The sequence below is a fragment of the Hippopotamus amphibius genome, chromosome 3 (genome assembly GCF_030028045.1).
Source record: "Hippopotamus amphibius kiboko isolate mHipAmp2 chromosome 3, mHipAmp2.hap2, whole genome shotgun sequence".
Taxonomy (NCBI): Eukaryota; Metazoa; Chordata; class Mammalia; order Artiodactyla; family Hippopotamidae; genus Hippopotamus; species Hippopotamus amphibius.
In genome coordinates this window covers 174,651,952-174,665,511 of record NC_080188.1, presented here as the reverse complement: position 1 = coordinate 174,665,511, position 13,560 = coordinate 174,651,952, and the positions used below count along the sequence as shown (strand labels likewise).

General features: G+C 46.9%; 1 protein-coding gene across 1 annotated transcript in view; it reads right to left on the bottom strand.

Annotated features, from left to right (window-relative positions):
• TNR (tenascin R) overlaps nt 1-9,807 on the bottom strand; it is a 73,201-nt gene extending 63,394 nt beyond the window's left edge. Inside the window, exons 1-2 of the mRNA XM_057728123.1 lie at nt 9,727-9,807; nt 2,824-2,983 (exon numbers count right to left, since the gene is read on the bottom strand). Coding sequence (XP_057584106.1) covers nt 2,824-2,983; nt 9,727-9,807 — 241 coding nt within the window. The remainder of the gene's footprint in view (nt 1-2,823; nt 2,984-9,726) is intronic.
• Between the last annotated feature and the right edge of the window lie 3,753 nt (nt 9,808-13,560).

Below are 13,560 nucleotides of genomic sequence, written 5' to 3'. Positions count from 1 at the left end.
TCTTCATCATGTGATGTGGACTGAGACTATCTTGTTTAGCTCACATCGCCACGTCTAGGATGGTCTGAACGTTTTCATCTCATGTATACAAGCAAAGCAAGGGCACAGTCAAGGGACAGTAGCAGACACTGAGGTTTTTGCTCTCACGCCACTAGCTCCTTCTTTTCTCCGTTCTCTCTCCCTTCTCTCCCTCACTCACCTTTGCCTCATTTATCCTGTTTTTAGTTCCTCTCCTTATCTCCCTCTGTGTCCATTCCCCACCCCCTCCCCCACCCCCACCCCCGCCGACACACACACACATGCACGCACAAGTGGAAATATGTTTGTCCTAATGGAGTTCCAATTACCAGCCCTGAAATACGACAGCATGACTTTTCTCAGTTCTCCCGGGAGCCTGCTCCCATTTGAGCTGCGCCTCTCCCAGGATAGTCCCACTGGAGAATGGACAGATGCTCATCCTTCCTGTATGGAAGCTTCCTCCTGCTTCTTGGTGAAAGTCAGGGCTGATCCTGAACCCGCTTGAAGGCATGTCGGGTGAGTTTACATGATTCTGTCCTTGTCACCTGGGAGCCTGCCTGAGGGGATGCCCTGAATTGGCATAACAAATGCCACGGGAGATGGAAACTCATCACGGCGTGTGCACGGGGATCAGAGAAGAGACGCTTGGGAGTCGGGCCAGGCTCTTGCTGTAGTGACTCATCCTGGAGCAAGGTGGGAAGAGCGGCAGATGGTGACCTGCCTCTCCACACAATCCTTGCAGATATTTTAAACTGGTTCTCAGGCACCAGAGGAATCGAAGAAAAAAGGTCAAATGTAAACAGAGATAATTATAGGCATATTAAAAAAGAAAAAGTCTGCATTCATAGGGGGAGTCCAATTTTATAACAGGATCTTTGTCACCTGAAAAGCAAGGGGATAAGATGACTTCTTAAATCCTTTCTCCTCTGCCTGCCCCTGTGCTTGCACCCTTCAAAGTGCAACTCAAGTCCCTGGGCCTCCATGAAGCCTTGAAAGCCAACTCTTCCTACTGCAGCCTCTTCTTATTCTGAACTTTCATGGCATTTGTTATCCAAATACCATCTTGTCATTTGAGACCTACATAAAATGGGCTCAGATCTCTCATCCCATATTTGGTGATAAGTCCCATTTACCAGTCCAGGGGCTTGTGTTTCACAGTCATGTCTTCTTCCAGTTTCCTGCTACTGCTAAAATCTCTGCATGATGTAATAAAAAAGAAGTATTTGGTTTTTTGTCCTGGCACACAGCTCCTAAAACCCTAGGAATCCCCAGATTGATAAGAGTATCTTTTGTGTGATGATGAGATAACTGGTAGCTGGGAACTCCTAGATAGGTGGTCTGCAGAAAAACCCAGGCGTGATCTAGAGAGAGTGTTGGAACTCCACCTTCTAACCTACAGGGAGGGGAAAAGAGTTGACTTGAGTTAATCACCAGTGGCTAGTGGTTTCAGTAATCATGCCTGTGTAATGAAGCCTCCATAAAAAACCCCTAAAAAATGGGGTTTAGAGAGCTTCTGGGTTGGTGAACACATAGGGGTACTGAGAGGGCTGCCTGTCCAGAGAGAACATGGAAACTCCACATCCCATACTTCGCCCTACACATGTCTTCCATTTGGTTGTACCTGAATTGTATCCTTTATGAGAAACTGGTAATAGAGAGTAAAGCGCTCTCCTGAGCTCTGTGAGTTCTAAGCAAATACCAAGAATAAGGAGGGGTTGTGGGAACCCCTTAAATTTATAGCTGATCAGTCAGAAGCCCTGGTGACAGCCTGGGACTTGTGACTGGCAACTGACATAGAGGCAGCCCTGTGAGACTGAGGCCTGGGCTTGTGGGATATGATACTAACTTCAGGTGGATGGGTATCAAATTGAATTGAATTTTGAATTGAATTGGATTGGATTGGGTTGGATTGGATTGGATTGGATTGAATTGTAGGACACCCAGCTGGCATTTGAGAGTTGGAGAAGTGGTGTTGGAAAGACAATTGAAGAATTTGGAGGTGTATAAAGAAAACGAAACAACAGCCCCTTCCCATCTCTCTCTCATTCTATTCTTTGATGTAGTCAACATTAATAGTTGGTATGCAATTTTTAAAAAATTTTCTGTGCTTAAATAAACATACAAAATATAGATACATACCTATAGCAGTTTCTCTGTTATAAATAAAAAACTTCCGTTTCTCATGGAGAAGAGTTTAACTTGCTCTCTGTCTCTGTCTGTCTCTCTTTTGCCCCACTGAATCTTTCTAAACAATGCTTTAGAGTCTCAACATTTATAATCAAAATGGACTATTAGGCTATCTTACTAAACAAAAGATCACAAAGAAATAATGCTATAAGGAGAAGTGGGTGTTTCCAGTTGTGGTTTTAAATAAGATTTTTTCCCACTCTGTTATACACTTACTATCTGTAATATACCATTTAGCACTTGCTTATTATACATCCCATTTCATGTCTCCCGTTTTCTAGTCTCTAACTAGATTTGAAGGCTATGTAAGTCTCATACTTTCCTTGACTTCTAATCAGACTCCAGCTTATAACAAGTCAGAACTCAATAATTAAAGTACTTTTTGTCCTTTTGGTTCTGTAATTGAGAGGGGCTGCCTGGATTTGGAAATTTTTTTGGAAGTGCCTTTTTAACAATGTACCCTTTCCTAAGTGGGTCACGCTGGAAGCCCTCCCCCTCAAGAGCAATGATTATTGCAGGCATCCCTGAAGAATTAAGAAAAGACACTACTATCATGAATGCCCATGATCTCATGTAGGAGAAAAGAAAAATGAAGCAGGACGGGGAGATGGTACGTACGGGTGGCCACCTTGGCAGTGATGGGAAGGCTGAGGATGTTGCTAATGACAGCGTAGACGCTGATGTTGTAGGTGAGACCTGGCTCCAGCTCCGAGATGGTGACACCACTCCAATCTCCAGGAACCCGCTGCTGGAGCTGGAGGCCCCCCAGGGCCGTCGGCTGGTAAGAGATCACATATTCCGTCACTGCCATCGGCCCGTCCCATTCCAGCTCAATGGACCTGTCGCTGATACCAGCCACTCGCAAGTCCTCTGGAGGGGCAACTACCAGGAGGCAATACACAGACAGCATGAGCTCAGAGGACTGCCTTCCCCATCCTGGACCCCGCTTCCTTCCTCACATCTCTCCCCACATGCCCTGCCTGTATGCTCTGCTCAGCTCATTGGCTTTGAGTGATTGGCAATTCCTTTTGCAGGCAGGTTCTAGTCTTTTCTGTGCTCGGTACTCCCATCTCTGTAGGGCCATGAGTTAGTGGTATGCTGAGGCCGGCTTCTACCGGCTTGGAAAGGTTAATTGTCAAAGTCTGCAAGAGGTTTTCAATAGTCATTATTAAAGATTAAATTGTATTCAACATTAACTTACAATTATGTAAACTATCCTAAAAACAAAAGTAATAAATACTCCAAACTTATCACTGGCAAATGACTTCAATATATTTTACTATTGTCTATGCCCTTGAGGCAATTTATATGTATTGTATCTCTCTGGTAGAAATACTATATAATTATGTTCTAGTGCACAGCTGTTTCCAACTCTATGTTTAGTGACTTCCTGTTGGTAGTTTGAAATTGGCCACGCAGGGAGTATTTACACCATGGAAGTTGGCAAATGCTACAAAGGAGGGCTTTTTTTTTTTTTACCTCAGAGAGCTAGTTGTTAGATATTTAACAGCATACATTGGCTAATATTTTTGGTAGTTTAATAAGTTATTGTTACCAGATTACCCTGGGAGCCAGTATTTGATTTGGCACGTGGAAATAAAGGCTTATTCCTGGTTATCTTGCAAAATACAAAAAGCTGAAACAGTAAAACCTGGATACCATGGACTGATGAAGACATCCAATAACCCTTTATTGCATCATTTTCCCTGTTAAAAGGAGACTGTTTAAGTTTTGAAAGAAATGTAATGTGTGTTAAACAAATTTTTATTCGCCTTGATTTTGGGGATGATTAGAAAGGAGCGTTCTTGAGGGCTTTGCTTTTCTCTCTTGTTCTACTTCTCAAATGCTATTCGAAGAATCACCAAAAATTAAACCTCATTGAAATAGCCTTTCATGTATGGTTCCCTTGGGAAGTGAAGATTCACCAGTAGTGAGGGTATTAAATAATTGAAACTTTAAGACCAATTAGGAAGTTAATGCCAGTGTGCCTGTAATTGGACCTGTCTATAGATTAAATCAAAGATCAGGTCAGTATTTAAATAGTCATAATTAACTTATAAATTTATACGTCGTGGAGGCTTCAGTTAGTTTAAGAGTTGTCATTGAATTTCTCCTCTGAGAATTCTCTCTTTCACCTTTACGAGAGCAGTGAACTGAGACAGCTGCCAGTCACAAGGCCATGTGAGTAGAAGGTGCCTGCCCTCTGTGGTGCTCAACCTCAGATCCTCGGCGGAGGTATCAGTGAGGACTCAGAAGATGGAAATTAGGAACATATATTTGCAATGTTGGGCATTTGCTTTGATCGCTTTTGCCCCAAACTACTGATGGTATAAAACGACCTAGATAGCAGAGCTTCCTCTGATTGAAGATGGCGAATGTCGGTCAGAACAAAACAATTTTTAAGTTATTTTTCAAAATATACAAAACTAAATGAATGTAAATGAGATTTAAATAAACTTTCAAAGCATGATTTATAAGGCTATATCATTTCTAACTCTGACGTGATTAAGCTTTGCATTTCACTAAGATCTTTGGGATAGCCTGTATAATGCATACTGAATGACTCCTGGACCACGGAAAGAAGAGTTGGTATAAAGAACCTATCAGTATTTTGCACGATTATACTGAGCATGTATTGTGCACCAAGCACAACGCTAAACGTTCTGACATGGATTTTCTCATTTCAACCTCTCACCAACACTATGGAATTGGTATTATTTTTACCCCTGTTTTATAGATAAGAAAACTGGGTCACACAGTCAACAAACACAGAAGCTAGGATTTGAACCCAGCACAATGACTCTCGAATCTCTAAGCCAGTGTGCAATACCACTTTACATTCGCATAGGATTTCAGTCTGTAAAACATGTTTAGACACACCATCCAACTAGAATTAAAACAAAACAAAAACAAAAACACCTCTACGAGCAGCTCTATGAGGTGGACTGGGTAGATATAATTATCCCAACTTTACAAATGAACAAACTAAGAGCCAGGCTCAGGGACTTGCCAAAAGTAAGGGAGCTGGGTCAGAGCTGAACGGATTATCAGACCCAGACCTTTGACACCTAGTGTGTTCTTTCCCCTACAATTTGTAGGACAGGTTGTGGACTGTGCCAGATGCTTTCTTTTATTCATACACAGCCCTCATACTACATCCACGAATAATTCTGACTCTCTTTTAGGATGTGAATTCCAGACTTATCCTGGAGGTAAGAAACTTCTTTTAAGAAAGATTCTCTAGGGCCTGCCTTTTGTGATTCAATGTGTTGACTCCAAGTTTCCTGTGTGGGACTCCTCCCGTCATGGTGATAGAAACATCCATTTAAAATTTCAAGTCACCAACAATTTTTAGGGCATTCGGGACAAGTCAGTGTATTCATTTTTGGTTCCTTTCTCCAGAAAATAAAGCTAATCATGACAATGGAGAATGATCTAAGCAGAACAATTGGGGATTTTAAAGTAAAAAAGAGGTACAGATGGGTGAAAAAATCATTTCAACAACTTAACTTGGCAAATTTTTTATCTTGAGACCTGAGCCTGGTGGTGGTAAACACGGCCTTCACATCTGATGAGAAAAAAGCAGTGGTGTCGAAAGTGGAGGAACCATTCTTTTTTTTATTATTATTAATTAGTTTATTTATTGGCTGCATTGGGTCTTTGTTGCTGTACATGGGCTTTCTCTAGTTGCGGCTAGCAGGGGTTACTCTTCATTGCGGTGTGCAGGCTTCTCAGTGCGGTGGCTTCTCTTGTTCTGGAGCACGGGCTCTAGGCACACAGGCTTTGGTAATTGTGGCATATGGGCTCAGTAGTTGTGGTGCACAGGCTTAGTTGCTCCATGGCATGTGAGATCTTCCTGGACCAGGGCTCCAACCCATGTCCCCTGCCTTGACAGGTGGATTCTTAACCAGTGCGCCACCAGGAAAGTCCAGGAAGCATTCTTAAGAGTGGTGGCTCAATGGAGAAGACCATCACCACCCGCCCGCTGACTTAGCAGCAGCTATGTACTTCAGGTGTCAGTAATTCTTACAAAATGAAATGATACTGGACTAGAAGGCAAACTATAAAAGAGCTGTATGCCTTGATTCTAGGAGCTTAGTGGGGGCGGGGTGCAAAGTATTCTTAGCCATAGTTTCTTCGGGGCTCTGACTTGGAAACTTGGGGAAGAGCAGGCAGTTAAAAAGGAGTAGACTGTGTGTAAAAAAACAGATGATTGAACCTGGTGTACCCCCCAAAAAATAAAAAAAATAAATAAATTAAAAAAAAAAAAAAAAGAGTAAACTGCAGCTTGAGGAATTGGAGTTGCCTCTCTGCGAAGATGCCATGCTGTTTACTTTTTAGATCTCACATCAGTTTTGCACCTATGTGATGAGAGCTGCTGGAATTAGTTGCATGAAGTGTCGCGCTCAGAGGAGTGAGTGATTTCAGGTGCCAGAGGTCAGGCTGGCTGCAGTGCTGGCAGACGCAGAGGCTGATGTTTCTGAATCTCTGCAGGTCTGACTGAGGTCCAGGGAAGAGCTTTCTGGACTGTTTCAAGCCCCTGCTCTGGTGGTTCTTTTATCCTGCTGCTTCACAGGCAGTGGTGGCCAGCTCACTGGCCAGCCCCCGCACTAACCTCCTTCACTGGGGACAGATGTGGATAAATGGTTGAACATGCTTCCCTACCCCATCTCCAACACCTAATATTTTTTATCGTTTCACAGAGCTCAGCTGTCACACCAAAAGACTATTTCTTTGTGTATGTGGCTTTCAAAATTTTTATTTTCCGATTCTACTCTACTTAGCTCCCCGGGGAGGATTAGAGTGCTAGAAGTTGGTAGGAGACCAGGGTTCTTATTCTTCGTCTGCCATTCATTAGCTGTCTGGCTCTGGAAAAATCTTCCTGTCTCTCAGGGCTGCTGCTTTTTCAATTTGTAAAATGAGAAGCCCAGAGTAGCTTCTTTCTAAGGCCTGTTTTAAGGACTCATATTCCTGAATTTCTTTGGTTCTGTTATCTTTACCCGGCCAGAGAACAGAGGCAGAAAGGTTGAGATCTGGTCCCATGGCCCACTGTGAGAAAGATCAAGGCTGGGAGTCAAATAGAGTGGCCTCGTCAACGCTACTCAATCGCATTCAAGCTCTAGTGGCCTAAGGGGCCTCAGAGTGACGTCTGCACAGTGGACAGCCATTTTCCGTGCCCTTGCCAGAGAGAAAAGAATGACCTGCGAGGAAGTGCATTTTGTGGCTCTCTGTGTTTTCACCTTCCCCATTCTCCTCTTTCCTCTCCTCACTGCTGTTGGTGAGGGGAGCAGTAATGCCGGCGTGTGTGCATCTGGCCAGAAATGTCAAACAGTGGATAAGCAGCCCGTCTCCTAGAGCCATCTCACAAAGAGCAAGCAAAGTAGCACTTTAGATAATGACCTAGATACTTCTCTGGAAGAGACCCATGGCATTTGGTTTAAAAGACAAGCCTTGAGAGCAGCACCTCCTGCAATGAGTGGTGGCTCCACGGTTGCGATAGAAACAGAGGAAGATTATGCAACTGTCCCTCCTCACAGGCTTTGGGAACCTGTAAAGTAATTTATCTGGGTGTCTAGAAGTCTTCCTCAAACAGCACAGAGGTAACGTGTTGGAGGTGATACGTGCTCATGGTTTGGGCTCAACCCAGTTGTAGTTATCCTGGCAGCTGCTGAGTCTTCCCTGAATGGCCAGAAGGGCTTCTCTCCAGTTCAGTTTGGACCATGGATGAGATTATATATATTGGGACTGCCATATATACATTACTCATAAGAAAAAAATATCAAGTTGTACACTTTAAATATATGCAGTTTATTGTATGTCAATTATATCTCAATAAAAGTCTTAAAAAAAAAGATTCTGTTTGCAAATGAACCTATCCCTGTGGAAAACGAGGGTCGAGAACCCCACAGAGATCGATTTTATTAAGAAGGATGTGGACTATAGAATGGCCATACGTAGAGAAGGGCCCAAATGGACTCTTAGCATCCTCCGATGGGGCCTCGTGGAGTCTTGTCCTGTGGGTAGGAACTAGCGTGATGCTTTAGCTTCCCCTTCCCAGCCATCACCTAGGAACTTTGGATTTGGAAATGATGAAACTTAACTTCTGCTTGAATTTTCCTTCTGAACAATTGGTAAAATGACTATATTTTCAGAAAGATGTTCAGTAAACAACCTTAGGAGGCTAAATGAAATCATTGACTATGGAAAAAAATGGAGGAACGTGAAAATTTTTTTTTTTCCTAAGCAGCGAGTTGTTGTTTTTCTTTTGTTGTTGCCATTGATCTTTTCAAAGAATTTTAAGTTGAAGTTGCAGGTGCAGGAGACGCATCTGACTGGTCTGGTACTAGGGGGGGAGTCACTGATGATGCTCGAGAGAAAAAGGCTGGTGAAGCCGCCCTCCCAGGATTTCCCCCTTAAACTGAGGTCAGAAGGCTGATCAGAAAATTGCTAGAATCAACCCATCAGAACGGTTAAAATGTTTGTTGTTATTTTTTATTTTACATCTTCCCAGTGAGCACTCTGAGCCCACAGTTGCAGATGGAACTGTTTCCATTAATCACTCAATCTGTACTGTTTAAAACACAAATTTATCAGCGAGTCACTGATTTAGTCAGAAGAGGATGAGCCATAATAGTGAGATAAGGAAAATAATCTGATTTTAGGCAAGAGAAAATGATCTCCAGTGAGATATTGGTATTTTCCCGCAGATGGATTCAGGTCCACCTTTTGGGACATCACCTTTGTATGGCTTCCATGGTGTAGACACATATGGGGTTGGTTCCAACTTGCTGTTTGTCATCTGGAACAAAGGGACTCATAGCCTTTTAATATTCTATACTAATGGCAGTACAGAATATTAAGTTGTGAGTTAATATTTGTTAGAATATTAGTTAGAATTGTTAGAATGGGAGTTGCTGTTTGATGCCTTTAGTATTTTATTCCTGTTTACGCGTAATTCATTGCCTATAAAAACTCTTATCCATGTGGACACTAGATCATTTCCTAAATTAGTAACACTTCACAGTATGTAAGCTCCAAAATAACCAGAGTGCCTGGTTAGTCTGGTTATCTCACGCCCTAGCCCTGTGGAAGGATGTATCCCCAGAATATGGCCACAGGCAAGGAGGGTATTTTGGAGCAGGTGGAGCTCTGGGAAGCCCGCTGAGTTAGAGAGTGGTGCCTTCCCTAAGGTGGTCCCATGGCTTGACTCTCTGCTTTCTTCCATCTCAAGGACAGTGAAATGCTATCACCATTATTACCGTTGACTTTGTTCCCGTCTTGGGGTAAGATTCAACGTTCATCCTGGACTTGGCCTTTTCTGGTTTCCACCCGTCACCTCCTTGAAAACACCTCGTCGATTGTGATGGACTCAAGAAATCGGCTCTCTTGGAAAGCAAATGAGCACGACCCAGCGGGGAATTCTTTGGCCTAAAGTTCACCTTCCCTCCCATCTCTCTTCCCACCTCCAGCTAGGTTACTGGGCCACGCTTGCCAAAGGCCGCACGGAGCTCCCCTTCCTACCTGCCGAGCAGTCAGGGCCCCGGTAGCCCTCTTCACAGAAGCAGAGCCCCTCCTGGCACTGTCCTCGCCCACTGCAGGCATTCAGACACCGCCGCCGGCCGCAGTCCTCCCCAGCGTAGCCCTCCTGACACAGGCAGGTACCGTTGGCACATCTGCCCTTCCCCGAACAGTCCCCGGGGCACCTCAGCTCGCTGCAGTCCTCGCCCATGTAGGGCTCTTCGCAGACACACTCCCCGTCCACGCACAGCCCCCTGGAGCTGCAGTCTGTCGGGCACCGGAGCTCGGAGCAGGCGTCCCCGCTGTACTCGCTGTCACAGATGCACTGGCCGTCCACACACACGCCGCGACTGGAGCAGCCCAGGGGGCAGTAGGGCTCCGAGCAGTTCTTGCCAAACCAGCCTTGATCGCAGATGCAGCCACAGGACTCAAGGCTGAAGTTGCCGTGGCCGCTGCAGTGAGGGGTGTAGTCCAGTTGTCCTGGAACGGCCAAGGAGAAGGTCAAAGGGCAGCCGTGGAAAACCTCCTATAACTGGGGTCTGGGGAGGGGTTGCTGCAGGGAGCTGGGTGGCTTCTACGAGTGGGATTTTACCAGCTTCCTGCCGGGTTCCCTGGCAGATGTGAAAAAAATCTACAAGGAAGAGCTATGTGAACCAGGGTCAGTGTAGCATCCTCACTCTCTGATCAGATTCGTGTTGCTGAGAATGAAGCTCAAGCTCGTTAGGCACATCCTTGACCTCAGGAATGTTTTCACCTAAGACAGGTTGTGCCTGGCACAGGGCTGGGGGCGAGGATGAGTGAGATCAGGTCCCTCGTCCTTCAGGGGCTCACCTTCAGTGTGTCTTGACTTGGGTTCCCTAGAAGCAGACCTGAGATGAGGCTTCAGGTGAGACTTATTGGAAAGTGCTCCTGGGAAAAACTGATCAGGGAGAAGGGGAGACTCGGGAGGGAGGAGCCCAAGCCAGGCACATTATCAGGCAAAGTCCCAGGGAGGATCACTTGGATTCAGTCCTGCAGAGTCTTCCGGCCACTCTGTAGGCCCCACCCCAACTGGGAGGAAGGGCTCTCCCTGGAAGGTGTAAATACTCAGTCTCGGGCCTCGGGGCAGGCCCAGGAGGTTCTCACAGCCCTAGGACGGCCCCTGACCGTGACACCCAGATGCTGGCCGTGGGAATTGAAGGGGATCCAAGGGCATGCAGGCTGAGTACCGGGCCTGTGATGCAGGGCAAGGTCACATGTGATGCAGACACATCTCACTCCCTCTCCTCCCACCATCTAACTAACTGCTCATTCATCACAGCTCAGCGCCAGGGTCACTTCCAAGGCTTCCCAGAACTTGTCTCATTTGGTGACTGTTTGCTGTGATCTTTTTAGGATTCTAAGCGTATCGCCTGCCCTAGCCCTTACCACACTGTAACTCCAGTGGCTAATTTATCTGTCTAGCACAAACCAAGCAAACACAGAACCGGCACCTGTTTGGCACCCTTCTGCGCACCTGGCCCTGGGGATATGAAGTCAAGTAAGTTACATCCTTGTTTAATTCTGCCACGTCACGCAGTCCCCAGGGCCTGAAAGGATGCGACACTGACACTGGTTAACATAGCTCTTCCTTGTAGATTTTTTCACATCTGCCAGGGAACCTGGCGGGAAGCTGGTAGAAAGCCCACTCACAGAAGCCGCCCAACTTCCTGGGCCACAAAGACCCCCGTCCGTGGACACCTGTGCCCTCCCCGTATTCCCCAGCTCCACTGAGAGGGGGAGCTGACCTAGCAGGTCTCACGGAGGAAGGAGAGACTGAGCAACTGGACTTTGTCTTCTCAGCTTCAGGTGGTTTGTTTGTAGTTTTAGTTATGAGGAGGAGAAGGAGGTGAGAGAACCCAAGGAATATTTCACTCCTCGAAGACTGCCCCAATCTTGGTGTGTCAGAACGAATGTGTTGCGTATGCCTCTGGACACATGGGCCATCCACCCCTGTTAAAGTGTCATTCCTGCCACTGGTTTCGTCCCTGGGCAAGCTTTCAGGTATTAGACCCTATAGGGATGAAAGCTTGAACCCACGATAGGAAGACACAGTCCTCTTCTCATTAAAGAATGAACTGCATGGGTCCAAGGTACCTTTGGGGTGAGACCCGCTGGGCACGAAAGGGAACAGACGCGCTTCCTGCTCATTGTGGGTCAGCTGATAATAGTTTTTGCACGTGAGGTACTTACGAGAAGCCAGGCTTTCATCTGAATGGAATTCTTTTATATTTAATAACTCCCTGTCATTCTAGTCTGTCACCGTTCGTCGATGGGGAAAGGAAGGCCTGGGTGATGTAGCTTGCTAACGTCACAGGCTAGGAAGTCGCAGAGCTAGCATTTGAAGTCAGGAAGTCTGGCTCTGAAGGTGAGAAGACGTCTCCCAGATAGTCATTCATAAGTGTTCCTAGCCGGGGGGTGGGTGAGGCTAGAGGTACCAGTCCTGGATTCTCAGCCTTTGGTGGGGAGGGTGCTGGAACAAGCTCTGCGCGTGGGTGTGTGTGAGCACGTGCGTGTCCCCCCACCTGTGCTCCCGGAGGGGGCAGGGGCGGAAACTCCCACCTTGCTGGAGAAGAGGGGGCCAGGCCCTCTGAGACTTTAATGAAGCTCATTTACTTAGATGGGAGAAAGGCTGAGATGCAGGGAACAGAGTGCCTGCATGCCTCAGTCCCTCAGGTTAACACGGATAGGTACCCATTCTACAGCCTGTGAAAACCAAAGATGAATGAAGACAGACGTCAATTCCCTGCTCACCACAGAAGTTGCTGTGCTGAACCGATGTACCATGACCTGACTCATCCCCCCCAAAATCAGGTTACTATATTTCAAACCGGCTAAGCGCTGTAGAGCATCCCTATGCCAAATCCCCCGGGAAGGACCACATTTAGATCTTAGAGAGGCATGAGCAGAGAGCTACAGACTAGGGCCCTCTTTTCCCTTCTGTGTGAAGAGGTGCCAGATTTCGTGGGCAGGGGTGGCTCACCCTCACTCCCTCTCCCTCTCTGCTCAGCACCCTCCCTCCCCTCCTGAGACCCGCTACAAACTCCCAGACGCTACCTGTGGCTGCACTTTCCTGGCAGCAGTTGCTGGCGCACTGGTCCCGAAGCAGTGACACCTCCCTCTCCAGCATCTCGATTCGGTTCAGCAGCTCCTGCAGCACCTGGGCGGAGCTGGCGCACGGGCAGGCCTTTTTGGGGAGGTTGATCCTGTGGGTGAAGGTGACCTGGCTCTCGTGGTCCAAGGTCTGGCCCGTGTACTCTGTCATCACCTCGTCTTCGGCACTCACCTCCTGCTCGGCCGAGGCCTCCAGCCCCGAGGAGCAGAGGCTGTCCAGGGGCACGTTGATGTTGTACACGTGGTTGAAGACCACCGGCTGCTCTTTGCCGGATGTGTTGTAGCTGGCAGTGCCTCCTCCCTCCTCCACCGCCTGTCTCTGGACCCGTTCCGTGGTGACCTCCAGCTGACACTCCGAGGGCTTGAGCATGGAGCCCAGAAGGATCAGGTTGACGCCAATGAGCATGTTCTTCAAGACCGCTCCCATCCTCTCCGCGGAGCTCCGGGTTCAAGACCGGCCTGCAGCAGAAAGCGTGGAGTTGTGAGAATCTGCCAGAGAAACCAAGGAACGCACAAGGTGGTCTCTGCAATCTGTGCCTGGGCGCCACACTGTGCACAGTCCTACAAAGCTAATGGCTAGCAGTGAAGATTTCAAGAGGAAACGTGGGAAGTGACGACCAGGGTCATGAAAGCCCAGAGCTTTTTGTCCCCTAGAGGAATGAACCCCTGAAAGTGGACACTGCTTCTGCAGAAGGGCATTTTGCT